Source organism: Nicotiana tabacum, chromosome 12 (genome assembly GCF_000715075.1).
Source record: "Nicotiana tabacum cultivar K326 chromosome 12, ASM71507v2, whole genome shotgun sequence".
Lineage (NCBI taxonomy): Eukaryota > Viridiplantae > Streptophyta > Magnoliopsida > Solanales > Solanaceae > Nicotiana > Nicotiana tabacum.
The window spans coordinates 72,334,367-72,351,929 of NC_134091.1; the positions used below are offsets into that span (position 1 = coordinate 72,334,367).

At 37.6% G+C, this 17,563-nt stretch overlaps 1 protein-coding gene across 4 annotated transcripts in view; it reads left to right on the forward strand.

Annotated features, from left to right (window-relative positions):
* Window positions 1-17,180, forward strand: part of LOC107828831 (uncharacterized) — a 37,326-nt gene extending 20,146 nt beyond the window's left edge. The window contains exons 6-12 of one of the 4 annotated variants that reach the window (XR_012697361.1): window positions 3,302-3,460; window positions 4,243-4,608; window positions 5,008-5,073; window positions 5,216-5,264; window positions 6,212-6,335; window positions 14,749-15,319; window positions 15,408-15,651. Coding sequence is in view for 3 of the 4 variants with exons in the window: in XM_075226620.1 (XP_075082721.1) it covers window positions 3,302-3,460; window positions 4,243-4,608; window positions 5,008-5,073; window positions 5,216-5,264; window positions 6,212-6,335; window positions 14,749-14,896 (912 nt within the window). In the remaining variant the exon portion in view is untranslated. Of the gene's footprint in view, window positions 1-3,301; window positions 3,461-4,242; window positions 4,609-5,007; window positions 5,074-5,215; window positions 5,265-6,211; window positions 6,336-14,748; window positions 15,652-15,824; window positions 15,970-16,876 lie in introns of those variants that run through there. The other 3 variants (XM_075226622.1, XM_075226621.1, XM_075226620.1) reach the window with 3 other exon arrangements.
* The last annotated feature ends 383 nt before the right edge of the window (window positions 17,181-17,563 follow it).

Here is a 17,563-nt window from a genome sequence, read left to right on the forward strand (position 1 = left end):
ATACTAACTTGGCAGAATATCTCCAGTAAAGCAATTTTTCAAGTGGTATGTTTGTTCCTGTTGTCTTACCTTTTCCAGTTTCACTCTTTCTTGGATTCACAAAAAATCTATCTATGTTTCGTTCTAGCTGAGGTTTAGAATCCTTTACGTTCTCCACTGAAGCATAATCACCTTAATCTTTTGTTTTCTCGTAATTCGTGCTTTAGATGCTTAAGTTGCAGGACACTCTTGCACTTTGCTGCTATGTTATGCTCTCTTCTTCTTTTTCTGCATACAGCTTTATTTTTCATAGTTTTTCTTTTTTTCCTTTTAAAAGTTTTGAGACATCTGCTTAGAGAAAAGACCTGAATGACTGCCCAACATATGTAGCTCGTGATGCTTTTACTCTTGAAAATTCCAATTGTTTCGAGTATGATCAAATAAAAGATTGTATTTTCCATGGACACTGAGTGGTGAAATACTGTACACGGATCTATTTAAGAAAAACGTAGCAAAATAGTCCAAAAAGGAGCCTATAGGCTGATTTGGTATATTTTGGATGATTCGAGGCACGATGAAAGAGGTAATGGTCAGTTGGAGTTATGGTAGTAAGAGAAGATGCATGCATGGAGTTTTGCACTGTTAGCTCTTCTGTGGTTAGTTTGGAGGGAACGAAATCAGAGAGCTTTTGAGGGTGTAGAGATGAACTTTGTTCAGATAAGGAGTAGTATTTTATCTCTTATTTCCTTTTGGTGCACCCATAAGGTTCTTTTATGTTTAGGAGATTGGGTGTCGTTCGTAGGAAACCATCTCTTTTTGTTGGTTTTCTACTTTTTGATATACTTCTTGTATACGAACACTTTTGCTCAAATATTGATAAAATTTATTACTTTATCCAAGAAAAAGTCTGTTAAAGCTAATGAGATTAGACAACATGGTGATTCACTATGAAACAATGCCTTGTTTGAGTATAATACTTACTTGGCAGAATATCTCCAGTAAAGCAATTTTTCATTAGAGATTGGACAGATAATGGCAAGCACATAATGATAAGGAAGTGGTATGTTTGTTCTTGTTGTCTTACTTTTTCCAATTTCACTCTTTCTTGGATTCACAAACTTATGTTTCGTTCTAGCTGAGGTTTTAGAATCCTTTACGTTCTCCACTGAAGCATAATCACCTTAATCTTTTGTGGTCTCTAGTAATTCTTGCTTTATATGCTCAAGTTGCAGGACACTCTTGCATTTTGCTGCTATGTTATGTTCTCTTCTTCTTTTTCCGCATACAGTTCCATTTTTCATAGTTTTTCTTTTTTTCTTTTTAAATGTTTTGAGACATCTGCTTAAAGAAAAGACCTGAATGACTGCCCAACATTTGTGGCTCTTGATGCTTTTACTCTTGGAAATTCCAATTGTTTCAAGTATGATCAAATAAAAGATTGTATTTGCCATGGACACTGAGTGGTGAAATACTGTACGCGGATCTATTTAAGAAAAACGTAGCAAAATAGTCCAAAAGGAGCCTATAGGCTGATTTGGTATATTTTGGGTGATTCGAGGCATGATGAAAGAGGTAATGTTCAGTTGGAGTTATGGTAGTAGGAGAAGATGCATGCATGGAGTTTTGCACTGTTAGCTCTTCTGTGGTTAGTTTGGAGGGAACGAAATCAGAGTGCTTTTGAGGGTGTAGAGATGAACTTTGTTCATATAAGGAGTAGTATTTTATCTCTTATTTCCTTTTGGTGCACCCATAAGGTTCTTTTATGTTTAGGAGATAGGGTGTCGTTTATAGGAAACCATCTCTTTTTGTTGGTTTTCTACTTTTTGGTATACTTCTTGTATACGAGCATGTTTTTGCTCAAACATTGATAAAATATATTACTTTATCGAAGAAAAAGTCCGTTAAAGCTAATGAGATTAGACAACATGGTGATTCACTATGAAACAATGCCTTGTTTGAGTATAATACTAACTTGGCAGAATATCTCCAGTAAAACAATTTTTCATTAGAGATTGGACAGATAATGGCAGGCACATAATGATAAGGAAGTGGTATGTTTGTTCCTGTTGTCTTACTTTTTCCAATTTCACTCTTTCTTGGATTCACAAAAAATCTACCTATGTTTCGTTCTAGCTGAGGTTTTAGAATCCTTTACGTTCTCCACTGAAGCATAATCACCTTAATCTTTTGTGGTCTCGTAATTCATGCTCTAGATGCTCAAGTTGCAGGACATTCTTGCACTTTGCTGCTATGTTATGTTCTCTTCTTCTTTTTCTGCATACAGTTCCATTTTTCATAGTTTTTCTTTTTTTCTTTTTAAATGTTTTGAGACATCTGCGTAAAGAAAAGACCTGAATGACTGCCCAACATTTGTAGCTCTTGATGCTTTTACTCTTGGAAATTCCAGTTGTTTCGAGTATGATCAAATAAAAGATTGTATTTGCCATGGACACTGAGTGGTGAAATATTGTACAAGGATTTATGTAAGAAAAACGTAGCAAAATAGTCCAAAAATGAGCCTATAGGCCGAGCTTCTGAATTTGATCTAAAAAATTGCTCTAATGCCCTCATCAAAATGAGTTAAGAGTAAAGTGCGACTAAAGAAACCGTTTATGGTTTCAGATAAGCAAAGGCCCTGTGCATCAAATTGAAAGATTGCATCAGAAAAGTGATACTCCCTTCTTCTCAATTTATGTGGCAGTGTTTGACTTAACATAGAGATTAAGAAAGAAAGGAGGACTTTTGAAACGTGTGGTCTAAAGCAAACCATAAATATACATGTGGCTATAAATTATCTCATTAAGGGTAAAGTAGGAATTTCAAAATTAAAATGTTTCTTAATAAGGAAGTATGACATTCTTTCTGAGACAGACTAAAAAGGAAAGTATGATACATAAATTGGGACAGAGGGAGTAGTACTTTTCAGAAATCATCTCCTTGCCTTGGAAATTGTTACTTTTTTTAATACGTAGAAATAGATACACACGTATATTCTGTGTTCTCACTCCGATTTTATGTCATAAAAGTTTTTGAAATTTTCATTCTTTTAGCTTATTTTTGGTTGCTTACTGATGTGATTAGAAGTATTTGCATGCATATTACATGCTTCTGATGTTCAGAACATTTTGATCATCTTTAAAAATAGAACTTTTTGGTCATCTCTTTGAAATATCTTACTTGGAATATGAGAGATATAGCAGTCTTATGTAAGCTCTTTTGGTTATTTGCGTTTTTGGAACTTTTTCACTTTTTTTGATCATCAACTAATGGTTATTGAAATTTCGTTATTAGTTGTAATGGTTCATTTCACTCTCTTATTTAGGTACTGGGAGGCTTTGATGCATCAAATTATGTAACTGAGAGGCAATGGGCTACTGCTTCAGATGGCATACAGATACCTATATCAATAATCTATCGAAAAGATCTTGTAAAGCTTGATGGCTCAGATCCATTGCTTCTTTATGGTTATGGATCCTACGAGGTGATTAATTGCTAATACAGTTAAATAATGTTACGACATGGATTGGGATTAAGAAATTTTCCATTTTCATCCATTAAAGAATATTTAATATATTATTGTGTAACTAAATGTGGAGTACTACTGTACGTTTTTCCTTTTTTCTTCAGTTCCTTGTTTATTTGAATGAAGAATGTCAATATTTCTTTGTCGTGTTAGTTTAACTGCACTTAGTCGTGTTTGATTTTTTGCTTTTATGGACATTTATGGAATTTCGCCGATCTTAGATGGAGAAGTTGTGTATCATATTACTTTTTGTACGGATGAGCATTGTATAAATGGAGCAAAAGTTTGAGCAGGCTACTCTTTGCAGAAAAATATTTCAGGTAAAAAATGCAATGTTGTTATATGAAAAGATTGATAATACAATGCACACATGAATTTAGGAGTCAAAATGTCAATTTTTTAAAGAATGGCTTGATTATGTAGCCTATGGGTATTCACGTGTGGTTTTAATGTGAAGTCTTTGTTATACTATCGAACAAAAACTTTCGTTTTTTCCTTCTTTAAAATAGAGTACAAGAAAAGCAGACATATCGTCCTCGGTATAAATGAAAGTTCACCAACAGTTCATGGCTTTCTAATTGAATTGATGTAAATTCTGCTGTTTGTCAAATATGGAATTCGAATTCCTGAAGATTTGTTCTTTCTTGTTTTTTCTGCAAGGTTATAGCCCTTAATTTGCTGTTTAATACTTTTAGCTTGACCATTCTTCACTGACGCTGCAAATGTCATATTCCTAACAGATATGTATTGATCCCACTTTCAAGGCGTCACGGTTGTCTTTGTTAGACAGGGGTTTCATTTATACTATTGCTCACATTCGTGGAGGTGGTGAAATGGGGAGGCAATGGTATGAAAATGGGAAACTGTTAAAAAAGAAAAATACCTTCACAGATTTCATTGCGTGTGCGGAGTATTTAATAGACAAGAAGTACTGTTCCAAGGAAAAACTTTGTATCAATGGAAGAAGTGCAGGTGGATTGCTGATCGGTGCTGTTGTTAATATGCGGCCTGATTTGTTTAAAGCCGCTGTTGCTGGGGTTCCTTTTGTAGATGTTGTAACTACAATGCTTGATCCAACTATTCCATTAACAACTTCAGAGTGGGTGGTTAGATCTCTACTTAAAAATCTGTTTGTCTAACTTATTGAAAAATATTAAGTGGCATGACGTTCATTGGTGTGGATTCTCCATCTGAAATTTATTTAGATGATAACTATGAGGATGTGTTAACGACATTGTATCTGAGAGTGCACTTTGGTGGAGGCATTGGGACTTATGTTTCATGTTTTCCCCGTGGCGAAACTGTTAATTGTAGTAGTAAATTTTTACAATAACATGGATCCAAATGTGTTTAAGGAGTTGTGAGATCCAAATGTGCTTAAGGTGTGTTTGAGGAGTTGGGAGAATCGAATTATGATGCCTTGGCTCTAATTAACATTTGAAGCACTTGGAAGATTGATTATCTTGAAGTTTGTGATTGACATTTAATCTCTTCATTTGCCACAGGAATGGGGTGATCCACGTAAGGAAGAATTCTATTCCTATATAAAGTCATATTCCCCTGTTGATAATGTAAGTAATATATACACCCTCCCAAGAGAATACTTTAAGGTTCGTGCATTGAGCAAGTCAATCAGGAAAGTACACTTTAGTTTCTTATGTTGTCAACTCAACTTGTCTTTGGCTTTTTCTTTTGTCCTTTTTATTCTCACAGGTCAAAGCACAGAACTATCCGGACATTCTCGTTACAGCTGGTTTGAATGGTAAGTGCAAAGCAAGCCCGCGCAGCAGTTCACAGTTTTGAAGCTATATGATAGAAAGGGGAAAAGTGTATGGGAATGGGGAAGAAGGCTTTAGTGATGTTCATTTCCTCTATCATGCTTTTGAATTGTGGATGGAGTTGGCTCCATTAAGAGTTGTTAGACAGTGATGTTACATGGAATGTTGGACCTCTAAGGCCGAATGTATCTACAATATGAGCTGTGTAAAAATTTGAGGCTCAGCATATCTGCACAGCGAGTATCATAGAAATGCTGCTAGGATGGATATGTGATCATACCAGATCACACAATAATAGAGATGAACACATCTAATAGAAGGTCTAAGGTAGTACGTATAGGATATACAATAATAGGTCGCATTAGATGGTTTTGTTATGTCCTATGCGGACATCTGAATGCGTCAGTCATTTGTTGTGTGTGTGACACTGATAATTAGTAGTATTAAAATTCAATGAGGTAGTCGTAAAATCATATGAGGGACATTGTTTATAATTTCTTAGTAACAATCCATGAGGAACTCAGGGAAGAATGGAGTACGTGAAAGCAAAGTATCCATAGGTAAAACCAACTAATTGGGATTAAGGTTGGTTTGTCGTTGGTACATCTACATAGATTCAGTGTATGTCAGGTGTCTTTAGGTGTAGACTTGTATGTCAGTGTAAGGAAAAGAATGAGATATGGAGAATTCCTAGTTCCAGAGTAAGTTTCTTATAGTCCGTAAGTATGTACTTGTCTTTTATAGGGACTAAGGAAGCTTGGCTATAAATATGGATGCAATCAGAAATGGATCAGATCAGACTGATATATATTGGCTTATATCTACCATAACACAAATTTTGTGGAATAACCATGAAATAAAGGATTAATCTTCAGTCACTTGTGTAGATATTTCTACTTTTGATTTAACATGAGGTCTGAAATTGTGACAGATCCACGTGTTATGTACTCTGAGCCAGCCAAGTTTGTAGCCAAGTTGAGAGATATGAAGACGGATGATAATTTACTCTTGCTCAAATGTGAAATGGGTGCAGGACATTTTTCAAAATCTGGAAGGTATGATTTTTTAACTAGCTTTATGACCGCAATCTTTTCTATTAGTTATTTTTGCCCTAGATTTATGACTGGATTTTCCTACCAGTGGGACTTACATTCTTTGTTCGGGCCTTTTGTTTAGTTAGTATAGAGTCTCCGATGTGTGTATGATACCGGAATGACAGAAAACCCAGGAGATCGTTTCGGGTCTTAAGCAAACATCTCTTTTTTGAGAAAATTTTACTCCATCCTAAAAATGTAAATATGAAAGCTCTAACCAAAGTGTGAGACGTGATAGGAGCAAAGATTTAATAATGGAAAAGAGAGAGAAAATACACTGATATTATTTATCATAGAGAGATACAAGCATCTCGTATCTCACAGAACAATCAGTCTGCATATAAAGGATAATTACCACACAACACATTACTAGATCTATTATTTATATAATAGGTTGACCATAACTACTCCATGACCAAGTTAGGATAAATATAGATAACTTCTAGTGACCATAACAAACTGCTAACCATATAGCTTCTTCTAATAACTGTAGGAAACTACTTAATCCTCCATGTTTGAAAGCTCCAGGAATTTGAGAAGAAGTAGATCATTATCTTATACTATATTTCTTTGCTTCTTCCTCCTTAAAGAAGTATGGAAGATATGTGGTGTGAGAAATAATACACGGAAAAAATATTATTGATGTATTAACAATGATACAATGAGCCCTATATATAATACATATTCTACTCTTACTACATATGGTACTAGGATTATTTACACATAACTATCTATCACTCCAAGCTGGTGCATACAAATCATATGTACCGAGCTTGTTACACATGTAACTAATACGAGGACCAGTGAGGGACTTGGTGAAAATATCTGCAATCTGAACATTCGACTTCACAAACTTTGTAGTAATATCTCCTGAGAGTATCTTTTCTTTGACGAAGTGACAGTCAATCTCAATGTGTTTAGTTCTCTCATGGAACACCTGATTTGATGCAATATGAAGGGTAGCTTAATTATCACACACAAATTCCATTTGGCCAATTTCACCAAATTTCAACTCCTTAAGCAACTGTTCGATCCAGACTATCTCACATGTTGCCATAGCCATTGCTCGATATTCTGCTTCTGCACTAGACCGAGCAACCACATTCTGTTTCCTGCTCTTCTACGACACTAAATTACCTCCTACTAAAACACAATATCCAGACGTTGCCCAATCAACATTTGAGTATCCAATGATTTGCTCATGGCCTCGATCCTCAAATAATAACCCTTTGTCTGGAGCTGACTTTATATACCGAAGAATGCAGACGACTGCATCTCAACGACTATCACAGGGAGAATCCATAAACCGACTTACAACACTCACATGAAAGGAAATGTTTGGTCTAGTCACAATGAGGTAATTTAATTTACCAACCAGCCACCTATATTTGCAGGATCGCTAAGCGGCTCCCCCTGTCCTGGTAGAAGTTCAGAATTCAGATCCATTGGAGCGTCAACATGTTTACAACCTGTCATTCCTGTCTCCTAAAAAATGTCTAAGGCATACTTCCTTTGTGAGATCACAATACCTGAGCTAAATTGAGCGACCTCAATACCAGAAAATACTTTAATCTGCCCAGATCCTTAGTCTGAAAGTGTTGAAAGAGATGTTGCTTCAACCTAGTAATACCATCCTGATCATTGCCGGTAATAACAATATCATCAACATAAGCCACCCGATAAATATAGAGATTTGAGGCAGAATGCCAATAAAATACAAAGTGATCAGCTTCACTATGAGTCCTGCCAAATTCTTGAATAACAGTGCTGAAGTTACAAAACCACGCTCGAGAAGACTGCTTTAGACCATAAAGTGACCGGCGCAAGCGGCATACAAGGCCAATAGACTTCCCCCGAGCAACAAAATCAGGTGGTTGCTCCATATAAACTTCATCCTAAGATCACTGTGAAGAAAAACATTCTTAATGTACAATTGATAGAGGCCAATGGTGAACAGCAGCCATGGATAGAAAAAGGCGAACTGATGCTATTTTAGCCACACTAGAGAAAATATCACTTTAATCGAGCCCAAATATCTGAGTATATTCTTTGGCAACAAGACGACCCTCAAGTCGATCAACCTGGTTATCTGAACCAACCTCGACTACATAAATTCAACGACAACCAATCGTAGATTTACCTGAAGGAAGAGGAGCAAGCTCTCAAGTACCACTCGTATGTAAAGTAGACACCTCGTCAATCATAGCCTGTTGCCATCGTGGATGAGACAATGCTTCATCTGTAGACTTAGAAATGGAAACAGAGGACAAAGAAGATACAAAGCATAATGGGGTGATGACAGACGATGATAACTTAAACCGGCATAATGGGGATTAGAATTAAGTGTGGTCCGTGTACCTTTCCGAAGTGCAATCGATGGACTTGGAGGAGACGAGTCCGCAGTAGGAGAAGGATTAGGTGCAGGACGGACACAGACGACAATGGTAAGTCAAAAGTGTTGTTCCTGTGGCTGGGATCTAGGAGTAGCAACACTAGATTCCACAATGGTCGGTATGGGTAAGACTTCTGTGGGGAAGATGTAGAAGGAGTTATAGTAAACTCCTCAAGAGTCGATATAGGTAAGAATTCTGATATACCAAGATGATTAGAAGAGGTAAAGTAAGGTGGAGACTCAAAATATGTGACATCAGCTGACATTAGGTATCGAAGATCACGTGAAAAGCAACAATATCCCCTTTGAACTCGAGAATAACCAAGGAAGACACACTTGAGAGCTTGAGGAGCTAACTTATCTTTTCCGGGAGCTAAGTTATGAACGAAACATGTGCTCCCAAACACATGAGGGGGAAGAAAGTATAAAGTTGACTGAGGAAATAATACTGAATACGGAATCTTAGTATGGATGGAAGATGAAGGCATCCGATTAATCAGATAACGAGCCCTGAGAACTACATCGCCCCAAAAACGCAGTGGAACATGAGACTCAATTAGAAGTGTGCGAGCAGTCTCAATGAGGTGTCTATTCTTTCTCTCTGCTACCCCATTCTGCTGAGGGTTATACAGACAAGATGTCTGATTAATAATTCCTTGGGAAGTCATAAACTGTTGAAATTGGAGGATAAGTTTTCTAAGGCATTATCACTACGAAAGATGCGAATAGAAACGCCAAATTGATTTTTTATTTCAACACAAAAACTCTGGAATATAGAAAATAACTCAGAACGATCTTTCATTGGGAAAATCCAAGTACATCTTGTGTAATCATTAATGAAACTTACAAAATAACGAAATTCTCAGGTTGAACTGACTCTACTCGGACCTCATATATCAGAATGAATTAAAGAAAAATCAGACTTTGCACGACTCTCAACATTACGCGAAAAGGTGGCTCGGGTATGTTTCCCAAGTTGACACGATTCACAATCTAATGTAGACAAACTAGATAAACTAGGCACCATCTTTTGAAGCTTGGATAAACTTGGATGTCCTAAGCGTATATGAATTAGATCTGGAGGATCTGTAACTGGACATGTTGTGGAAGGATTGAGTGAGTCAAGGTAGTAATGGCCTTGTGATTCATGCCCAGTGCCAATCGTCTGTCCCGTACTGCGGTCCTGCATAACAAAAGAGTCATCAATAAAATATATACCACAATGGGGAGCACGAGTTAACCGACTAACATATGCAAGATTAAAAGGACAATCAGGGACATAAAGAATAGAATCTAAAGTGACAAAGGATAAGGGATTAGCTTGTCCAACTCCTTTGGCTTTTTTTTGGACTCCATTGGCTAAAGTAACATTGGGAAAAGACTGTGACTAAACAATATTTGACAAAAGTGAGCGTCTGAGTCCATGACCCACGGTCCAAGAGTAGTAGACCGGGAAACACAAGCAAAGGACTTACCAGTAACACAAGTATCAGTCTGAGCAATAGAGGCTACTTGTGGAGGTGTCTGCTTACTTGCTTGATACTGAAGGAGCTCATTATATTCCCCTTCAGATAAAGAAAACCTCCGGTTACCTGCAGTCTCTGTTTGAGCAATATGAGCATTTTTAAGTGGTCGACCATGCATAGAGTAACACACCTCACGAGATTGTCCAAGCCTACTACAATAAGAACACTTGGGTCGAGACCTTCCAAAATGACCTCCTCGTCTATTCTCCATAGGCTGTGAGACCCGATTTTCCATTGTCTGGGATGCTAGAACAGAGGAGTCAGCTGTTTGTGGTGAGATCACTATGTGATTGGGCGCTGCAGCAAAGCAAAGTAATCGAAAGAATAGTTCATCAACTGTAGGGACAATCAGACTAGCCAAAATCTGGTCACGTACTGAATCAAGGTCATTAGGAAGTCCAACGAGTGTAAGAACTAGAAACATCTTTTGTCGTTGCTCTTGTTGCTTTTCAACACTAACAGAAACTGGCATTAACTTCTCAAATTCCTCCATAACTGCCTGTACTTGTCCCAAGTAAGTAGACATATCTAATTCCTATTTCTTTATATTTGTCATCCGCGATATCACATCATAGAAACGAGATATGTCATTAGTGTATAAACTACGAGCCTTTTCCCAAACTAAATGATATCCCTGGAATGGACGAAACAAAGGCATCAACCTAGAATCAATAGATCGCCACAACATACTACATAAATTCGTATCGATCTTTGCCCACTGTGCGTTGGCCTTTTCATCTCCATCACTAGCCTTTTTTGTCAAGTGATCTTGAATATCTTGACCTTTACACCACAACTCGACAGCCGAAACCCAAGATAAATAATTTGAACACCCAAGTAGGGGTTCAGAAGTAATCATAAAGGCTGAATTTCCAGAACATGTGTTGTTAGAACCAAGTACATCAAATCTCGAAGACATCGTTGGATTGGAGAGAGGTCTAGAAACAAATAATAAAATTAATCAACTGTATCTCGCTGAAACATGGAAGGATACAATGTTTTTGCCGGAAAATCACTATTTATGTCGGAAAAATCACTATAGTTGCCGAAACAAATTGAAGTGATCGGAATAAAAAGAAAATATGATGAGTAGGCTCGAAATTGATGGGCGAACACACTGTCCAAAAGGACTTTCGTCAAAAACTGGCCGGAATAGGGTCCACGCGCCGGCGCGTGTGACGGACGCGTCGCCGACGTTAGAGCTTCTAGCCGCGCGTGACAGCGCATGGGAGTGTTTTTGCCGGACTGGTTTCTTAGGATTTGGTCGCTGGGGCTTTCCGAGTATGTTGGTGGTATTGGTTTTAGCACAACACTCACCGACAAAGAGGTGATGCAATCAGATCTATAAAAAGTCGCCGGAAGTTGATGCACAGCGATTGTCCGACCTTTCCGGAGTTTCTCACCGATGCTCTCATACCATGTGAGAAATAATATAGGGGAACAATATTATTGATATATTAACAATGATACAATGAGCCCCTCTATAAAATACATATTCTACTCCTATTACATATGGTACTAGAATTATGTATGCATAACTATCTAACTTGTGGCTTATTAGTACACCCTCCTGGAAAGAGGGTTTGTCCTAAAGGGAAAAGTCGGGAAATTTTGCAGCTAACAGATCATAATTTTCCCAACTAGCTTCTTCGAGAGGTCGACTAACCCATTGAATTCAAGTTGAAGATTAGTTGTTGGTGATCCCCAATGATGATCAAGAACCTGTTCGGGTGAAAGAATGAGCTTGCCTTCATAATTTAATGGTAGTTCCGGTGGCTGGGAAGGCAAATCAGAACCAAGCGCAGGCTTTAAGAGAGAAACATGGAAGATAAGATGTATTTTAGAGCTTGCTAGGAGTTCAAGTTCATAGGCAACATGACCCACTTTGCGAATGACCTTGTAAGGGCCAAAGAAACGAGGCGACAACTTCTGAAATGAGCGATTGGCTAAGGACTTTTGACGATATGGTTGAATACATAAAAGGACAGCATCACCAACATTAAAAGAGAGATCTCTGCGCTTAGAGAATCTGCATGTGCTTTCATCTTAGCATCTCGAGTCGGCATCTATTCTTCAAGGTCTGCAATATTAGTGTCGCCCGAATGATAAGGATGCAGTAATGAGGGGTCTCGTCCATACACAATTTTGAATGGATAATAACCAGTTGAAGTGTGATACCTAGTATTGAAGGAAAATTCAGCCCAAGCAAGAAACTTACTCCATTGGAGAGGCTGGTCATGGACAAAGCAACGCAGGTATGACTCTAAACAACGATTGACGACCTCAGCTTGACCACCAGATCGAGGATGATAGAAAGCGCCCATGCGAAGACGAGTATTACTGAGGCGAAAGAGTTCCTGCCAGAAAGAACTAAGGAAAACAATGGTACGATAAGACAAAATAGAACGCGGGATGCAATGAAGCCGGACAATTTCTTTGCAACAAAGGCCAGCCACAAATTTAGCAGTAAATGGATGAGACAAGCCAATGAAATGGTTGTATTTGCTGAAGCGATCCACTACCACCGACACCGTATCAATTCCACAGGATTTTGGAAGGCCGACAATGAAATTTAGTGAAATATCTTCCCAAACACGCTCTGGAACAGGAAGAGGTTGTAGAAGGCCAGCTGGAGCTAGAGTCTCAATTTTGTGACATAATGCTTGACTTCCTTCTTTCAAATGGAGACAATAAAAACCCTCTGAAACCCGTTTAAGAGTTTCTAAGTAACCGCCATGTCCTCCAACATGAGAATCATGAACCTCAGACAATATCTTAGCTTTAAGAGAAGCATCATCAAGAATGATCAGGCGAGACTTGTATATAGAAGATTAGACGACACCTGAAAATCCGGAAGAGAAATCGGATCTTTAAGCTTTTGTAAAGAGAGCTCTTTCGTGTAAGGATTTGAGTGTAACTTGGCTTGCAACTTTCCGAAATCCATTGAAACAGGAATAGCTAAAGCTAAAAAACTTGCAAAATGAGGCCTACGAGAAAGAGCATCTGCTCTAATATTTTCACGCTAGACTTATAAATAATGGTGAAATCACAGAAGCTTCAGCAAAAGCGTTGTTGTTCTGTCGTGGTAATTCGTTGATCCAACAAGTATTTCAGACTATTTCAGACTATTCTTTACAAAGAAATGACGCCCCAATAAACAATGTTTCCATTTCTGCAAAGCCAATAACAAGGCTAAGAGTTTTCTGTCATAGGCAGATTTGATTCTATTAGAAAAGGACAAGCTTTTACTGAAATATGCGATGGGATATTCCTTCTGCAACAAAATGGCACCAATTCCTGCGGTGGAAGCATCACACTCCACCGTAGAAGGCTGGGTAAAATCTGGAAGACGCAAAACAAGAACTGAAATTAAGACTTTTTAACTGTTGGAAAGCAGCAATAGTATGATTGTCCCAATGAAATGCATCTTTCTTAGTCAATTCAGTAAAAGGGCGAGCCAACATGCTATAGTTACGCACAAAGCGCTGATAATACCCAGTCAAACCCAAAAAACCATGTAGCTCTTTAACACATTTAGGCAATGGCCAATGTAACACAACAACAACCTTGTCATCAACCGCCACTCCTGCAAGGGAAACAGTGTGACCCAGAAATCCAATTTGAGGTTGGCCAAATAGATATTTTTTTGGATTGGCAAATTAAGAATTGCTAGATAGAAGGTTAAAGGTTGTTCGAAGGTGTTCATAGTGTTGCTGGATGGTAGGACTATAGATTAGAATATCATCAAAAAAGACAAGAACGAATTTACGCAAGTAGGGGCAGAAAAGATCATTCATAGCAGTTTGGAATGAAGATGGATCATTATCAAGCCATAAGGCATGACGATATACTCATAGTAGCCAGAATGAGTGCGAAAAGTAGTTTTAGGAATGTCCGAAGGATTTACACGAATTTGATGGTAGCCTGAACGTAAATCTACCTTAAGAATATGGTTGACCCATGGAGTTCATCAAGTAGTTCATCGATGTTGGGTATAAGGTATTTATCTGGGATAGTGATTTGGTTAAGGCTGCAGTAGTCAACACACATACGCCAACTATTATCTTTTTTCTTAACTAATAGGACAGGACTCGCAAATGGGCTGGAACTAGGAAGAATGAATCCAGATTGCAACAAGATAGAGACTTGTTTTTCAATTTCAGATTTTTGGGAGAAAGGATAATGATATGGACGTAGATTGGGAGGTTTTGAGTTAGGAAGTAAAGGGATAGAATGGGTGAAATTGCAAAAAGGGGGCAGGGAATTAGGTTATGAAAACACACTGTTAAACTCAATGAGGAGCTGTTGCATCAATTGTGAAGTAGGGATATTACCTAAAAAGATTGAAAATATGTTGTTGTGTCTGTTTTATGAGGAACACCTTGCCGTTAGTATTTTTTCTCATTTATTGGAAGATTAGAAACATCTCGTTCCAATTCGCTTGTACTGTGTTCAGGGATGCTAGCCATTGTATACCCAGCATAATGTTTGTGCCGCCAAAGAAAAAGGGGAAAAAATCTTGCGTGATGGCCAAATCAGAAAGCTCTACTTACAGGCCCTTACAAACTCTGTTGCATTTGACAATTTTACCATTGCCTATCTGAACAACAAAGGTGGGAAGATCTTGGACAGCCAACTCAAGTTCTGTGACAATTCCTTTTGCTACAAAATAATGCGTAGAGCCAGTGTCCACCAACATCAACACTTTACGCCCACAAAGAGTGCCTTGAAGCTTCAAAGTGGTTGTTGATTGAGAATGGAAGAACTTTCGAGTGGTTGTTGAGGATGTTCGTGAAGCTGAAGGCTTGTTTTGCAAAGTCCTGCCTATACTCAAGCACCGTTCCAGAATATAGAAGCCACATCAACCTTGCAATCTTTAGGCATTTGATAGTACTGAAAATACTTCTCTGCTTTCAGAATCCAACCTCGAGGATCACCTCTCTCATACTTCGAAAATTCCATTTTTGTCTGCGAATGACGGGAAGTTTCTCGATGCCACCAAGTGATATCAACCTCGCCATCCTCTGGTGCTTTAGCTTTCCCTTTTATTGTTGTGATCTCCATTGTTATCGCCTGCACCATGCTGGTTCTGACTGTTTTGTGCCTTCAAGACAGCGACATCAGTGGCCAAAGCATCTGTGGCCTCCAATTTCGTTGCTATAGTCGTCAATTGTTGGGTGATCGGATCAACAGTCAGAATGATGAGTTTGCTGTGGGAGCGTTGGTCCGTGTGTTCACCATGGCAGATCTTACTGCTCTGATACCAATGATAGGAGCAGAGATTTTTATAATGGAAATAGAGAAAGAAAATACACTGATATTATTAATAATAGAGAGACACAAACATCTCATATTTTACAGAACAATCTGTCTACATATAAAGGATAATTACCATATACCTACACATTACAAGATCTATTATTTATATAATAGGCTGACCATAACTATTCCATAACTAAGTTAGGATAAAGATAGATATCTTCTACTAACCTTAATAAATTGCTAACAAATAGCTTCTTCTAATAACCGTAGGAAACTGCTTAATCCTCCATGTTTGGAAGCTCCAGGAATTTGAGAAGAAGCAGATCATTATCTTCTCCTATATTTCTTTGCTTCTTCCTCTTTGAATATGTATGGAAGATACATGGCTTATCAAGATTTTTTCTGGATCTGAAGTATATTTCTGCTTTCTGGAATTAAGATCATAGTCTCATACTAATGCTATTAAAATCCATCTATTCGACACATAAAGCAATGAAGCATAAGTGAGGGGTCCTCGCTCCACGCCGGTGAAGCGAAGCAACTTCAAAGTAAACGTGCTCTTCATACAGTAGGGCCGAAACCGATGTCTTTTTTTCTTTTCCATTTTGACTTTAAAAGGTTAAAGAATATATAAAAGAGGAAAAAAGGCCTTTTCCTATCTAAGGACTTGGATTCCCTTCTTGAGATAATGCTTCGGTGTTCTCTTTTTTTGATGAAGTAATGAAATTTTATTGATATGCATCCAGTGCATGCAAAGAAGTACATCTCATCAGAAGTACAATTCAGGCAAAATACAACATTATCTACAATGTTCTTTTTATACCAATAAAAAAGATTCACTAAATATCTTTCTTTTAGGACGGACGAAGTCATTGAAATTCCTTCAAAGTTTTTCGGGTTTTATAAGTAAGAAAATTCCTAATTCTTAACTGTCTGTTATTTTTGCATTATGACAATTTGAAAATTTGTAAATGGTCCGATGGAAAATGGAGAATGCACAAAGTTGAGTGAGATAATTCGTAAATAGCTTCTCCAAGTCATTCATATTTCCATTTGCCCAAGTTTCCTGCCGAACTCTCTGTGTTTAAGGCACAAAATGGAGTAACAAGAATTTGATTGTGAGAACCCAGTTTCACGATATAGTTCATAATCATTGCATGTGGTTTTCGTATTTTCATTCCACTTTCAAACTAAAATCTATAGAGTTCCATTCTCTTTTAGCAATTGTCATACAAGAAATTTTTTCAAAAAAGGAGAAACATAGAGAAAATCATACATCTAGTTTTGTCACAGTTTTAAACTTACTTCCTTGTCTGGTGCAGATTTGAGAAGCTCCAGGAGGATGCCTTTACGTACACTTTCATACTCAATGCTTTGACTGATCAGCAATGATGAATCGTGTGGTTGATATCCTCCTATTTTTTAAACAATTCTTAAAATTAATCCTTTCTTTTTGGATTAGTTTTGGTTCAAAATCTGATGGTTTGTCCTCTTCATTTTGACTTTGATTGACTTCTACTCTTTCCAAAACGGATGGCGGTCTACATTATTTTGACTTTCTTTTTTCTGATTGCTGCCTTGTTCTGTTTGTTGGATCTGATTGATTTCCACAGTGGATTTAGAAAATGCCGGTGTAATGCATGCAATGCCATCTATGGGTAATTCTTAACTCGAATCAACAAAAGCTGAGGGATAATTCTCTTATGGGTAATAGCGGTTTAATCAAAGAGAACCTTTGCTAATGTGGTGTGATCCAAATATCAAAGGCTTCATATCTAAAATTATACCAGAATTTGTCCTGGTTTCTAAAGTTGGCCTATTGACATCCGTTTTTTTCTTCATTTTAATGCATGTATTTGATGAAATGACTATTAATAAACACATTCGTTTTTTTCTTGTTCGGATTTTTGTCAGGAATAAACATACCATGACTCTAGTGATGATAACGATTCACATGCGGACATTACTAACTCGTAGGATAGAACCATTATGTCCCTATTTTGGTCCTA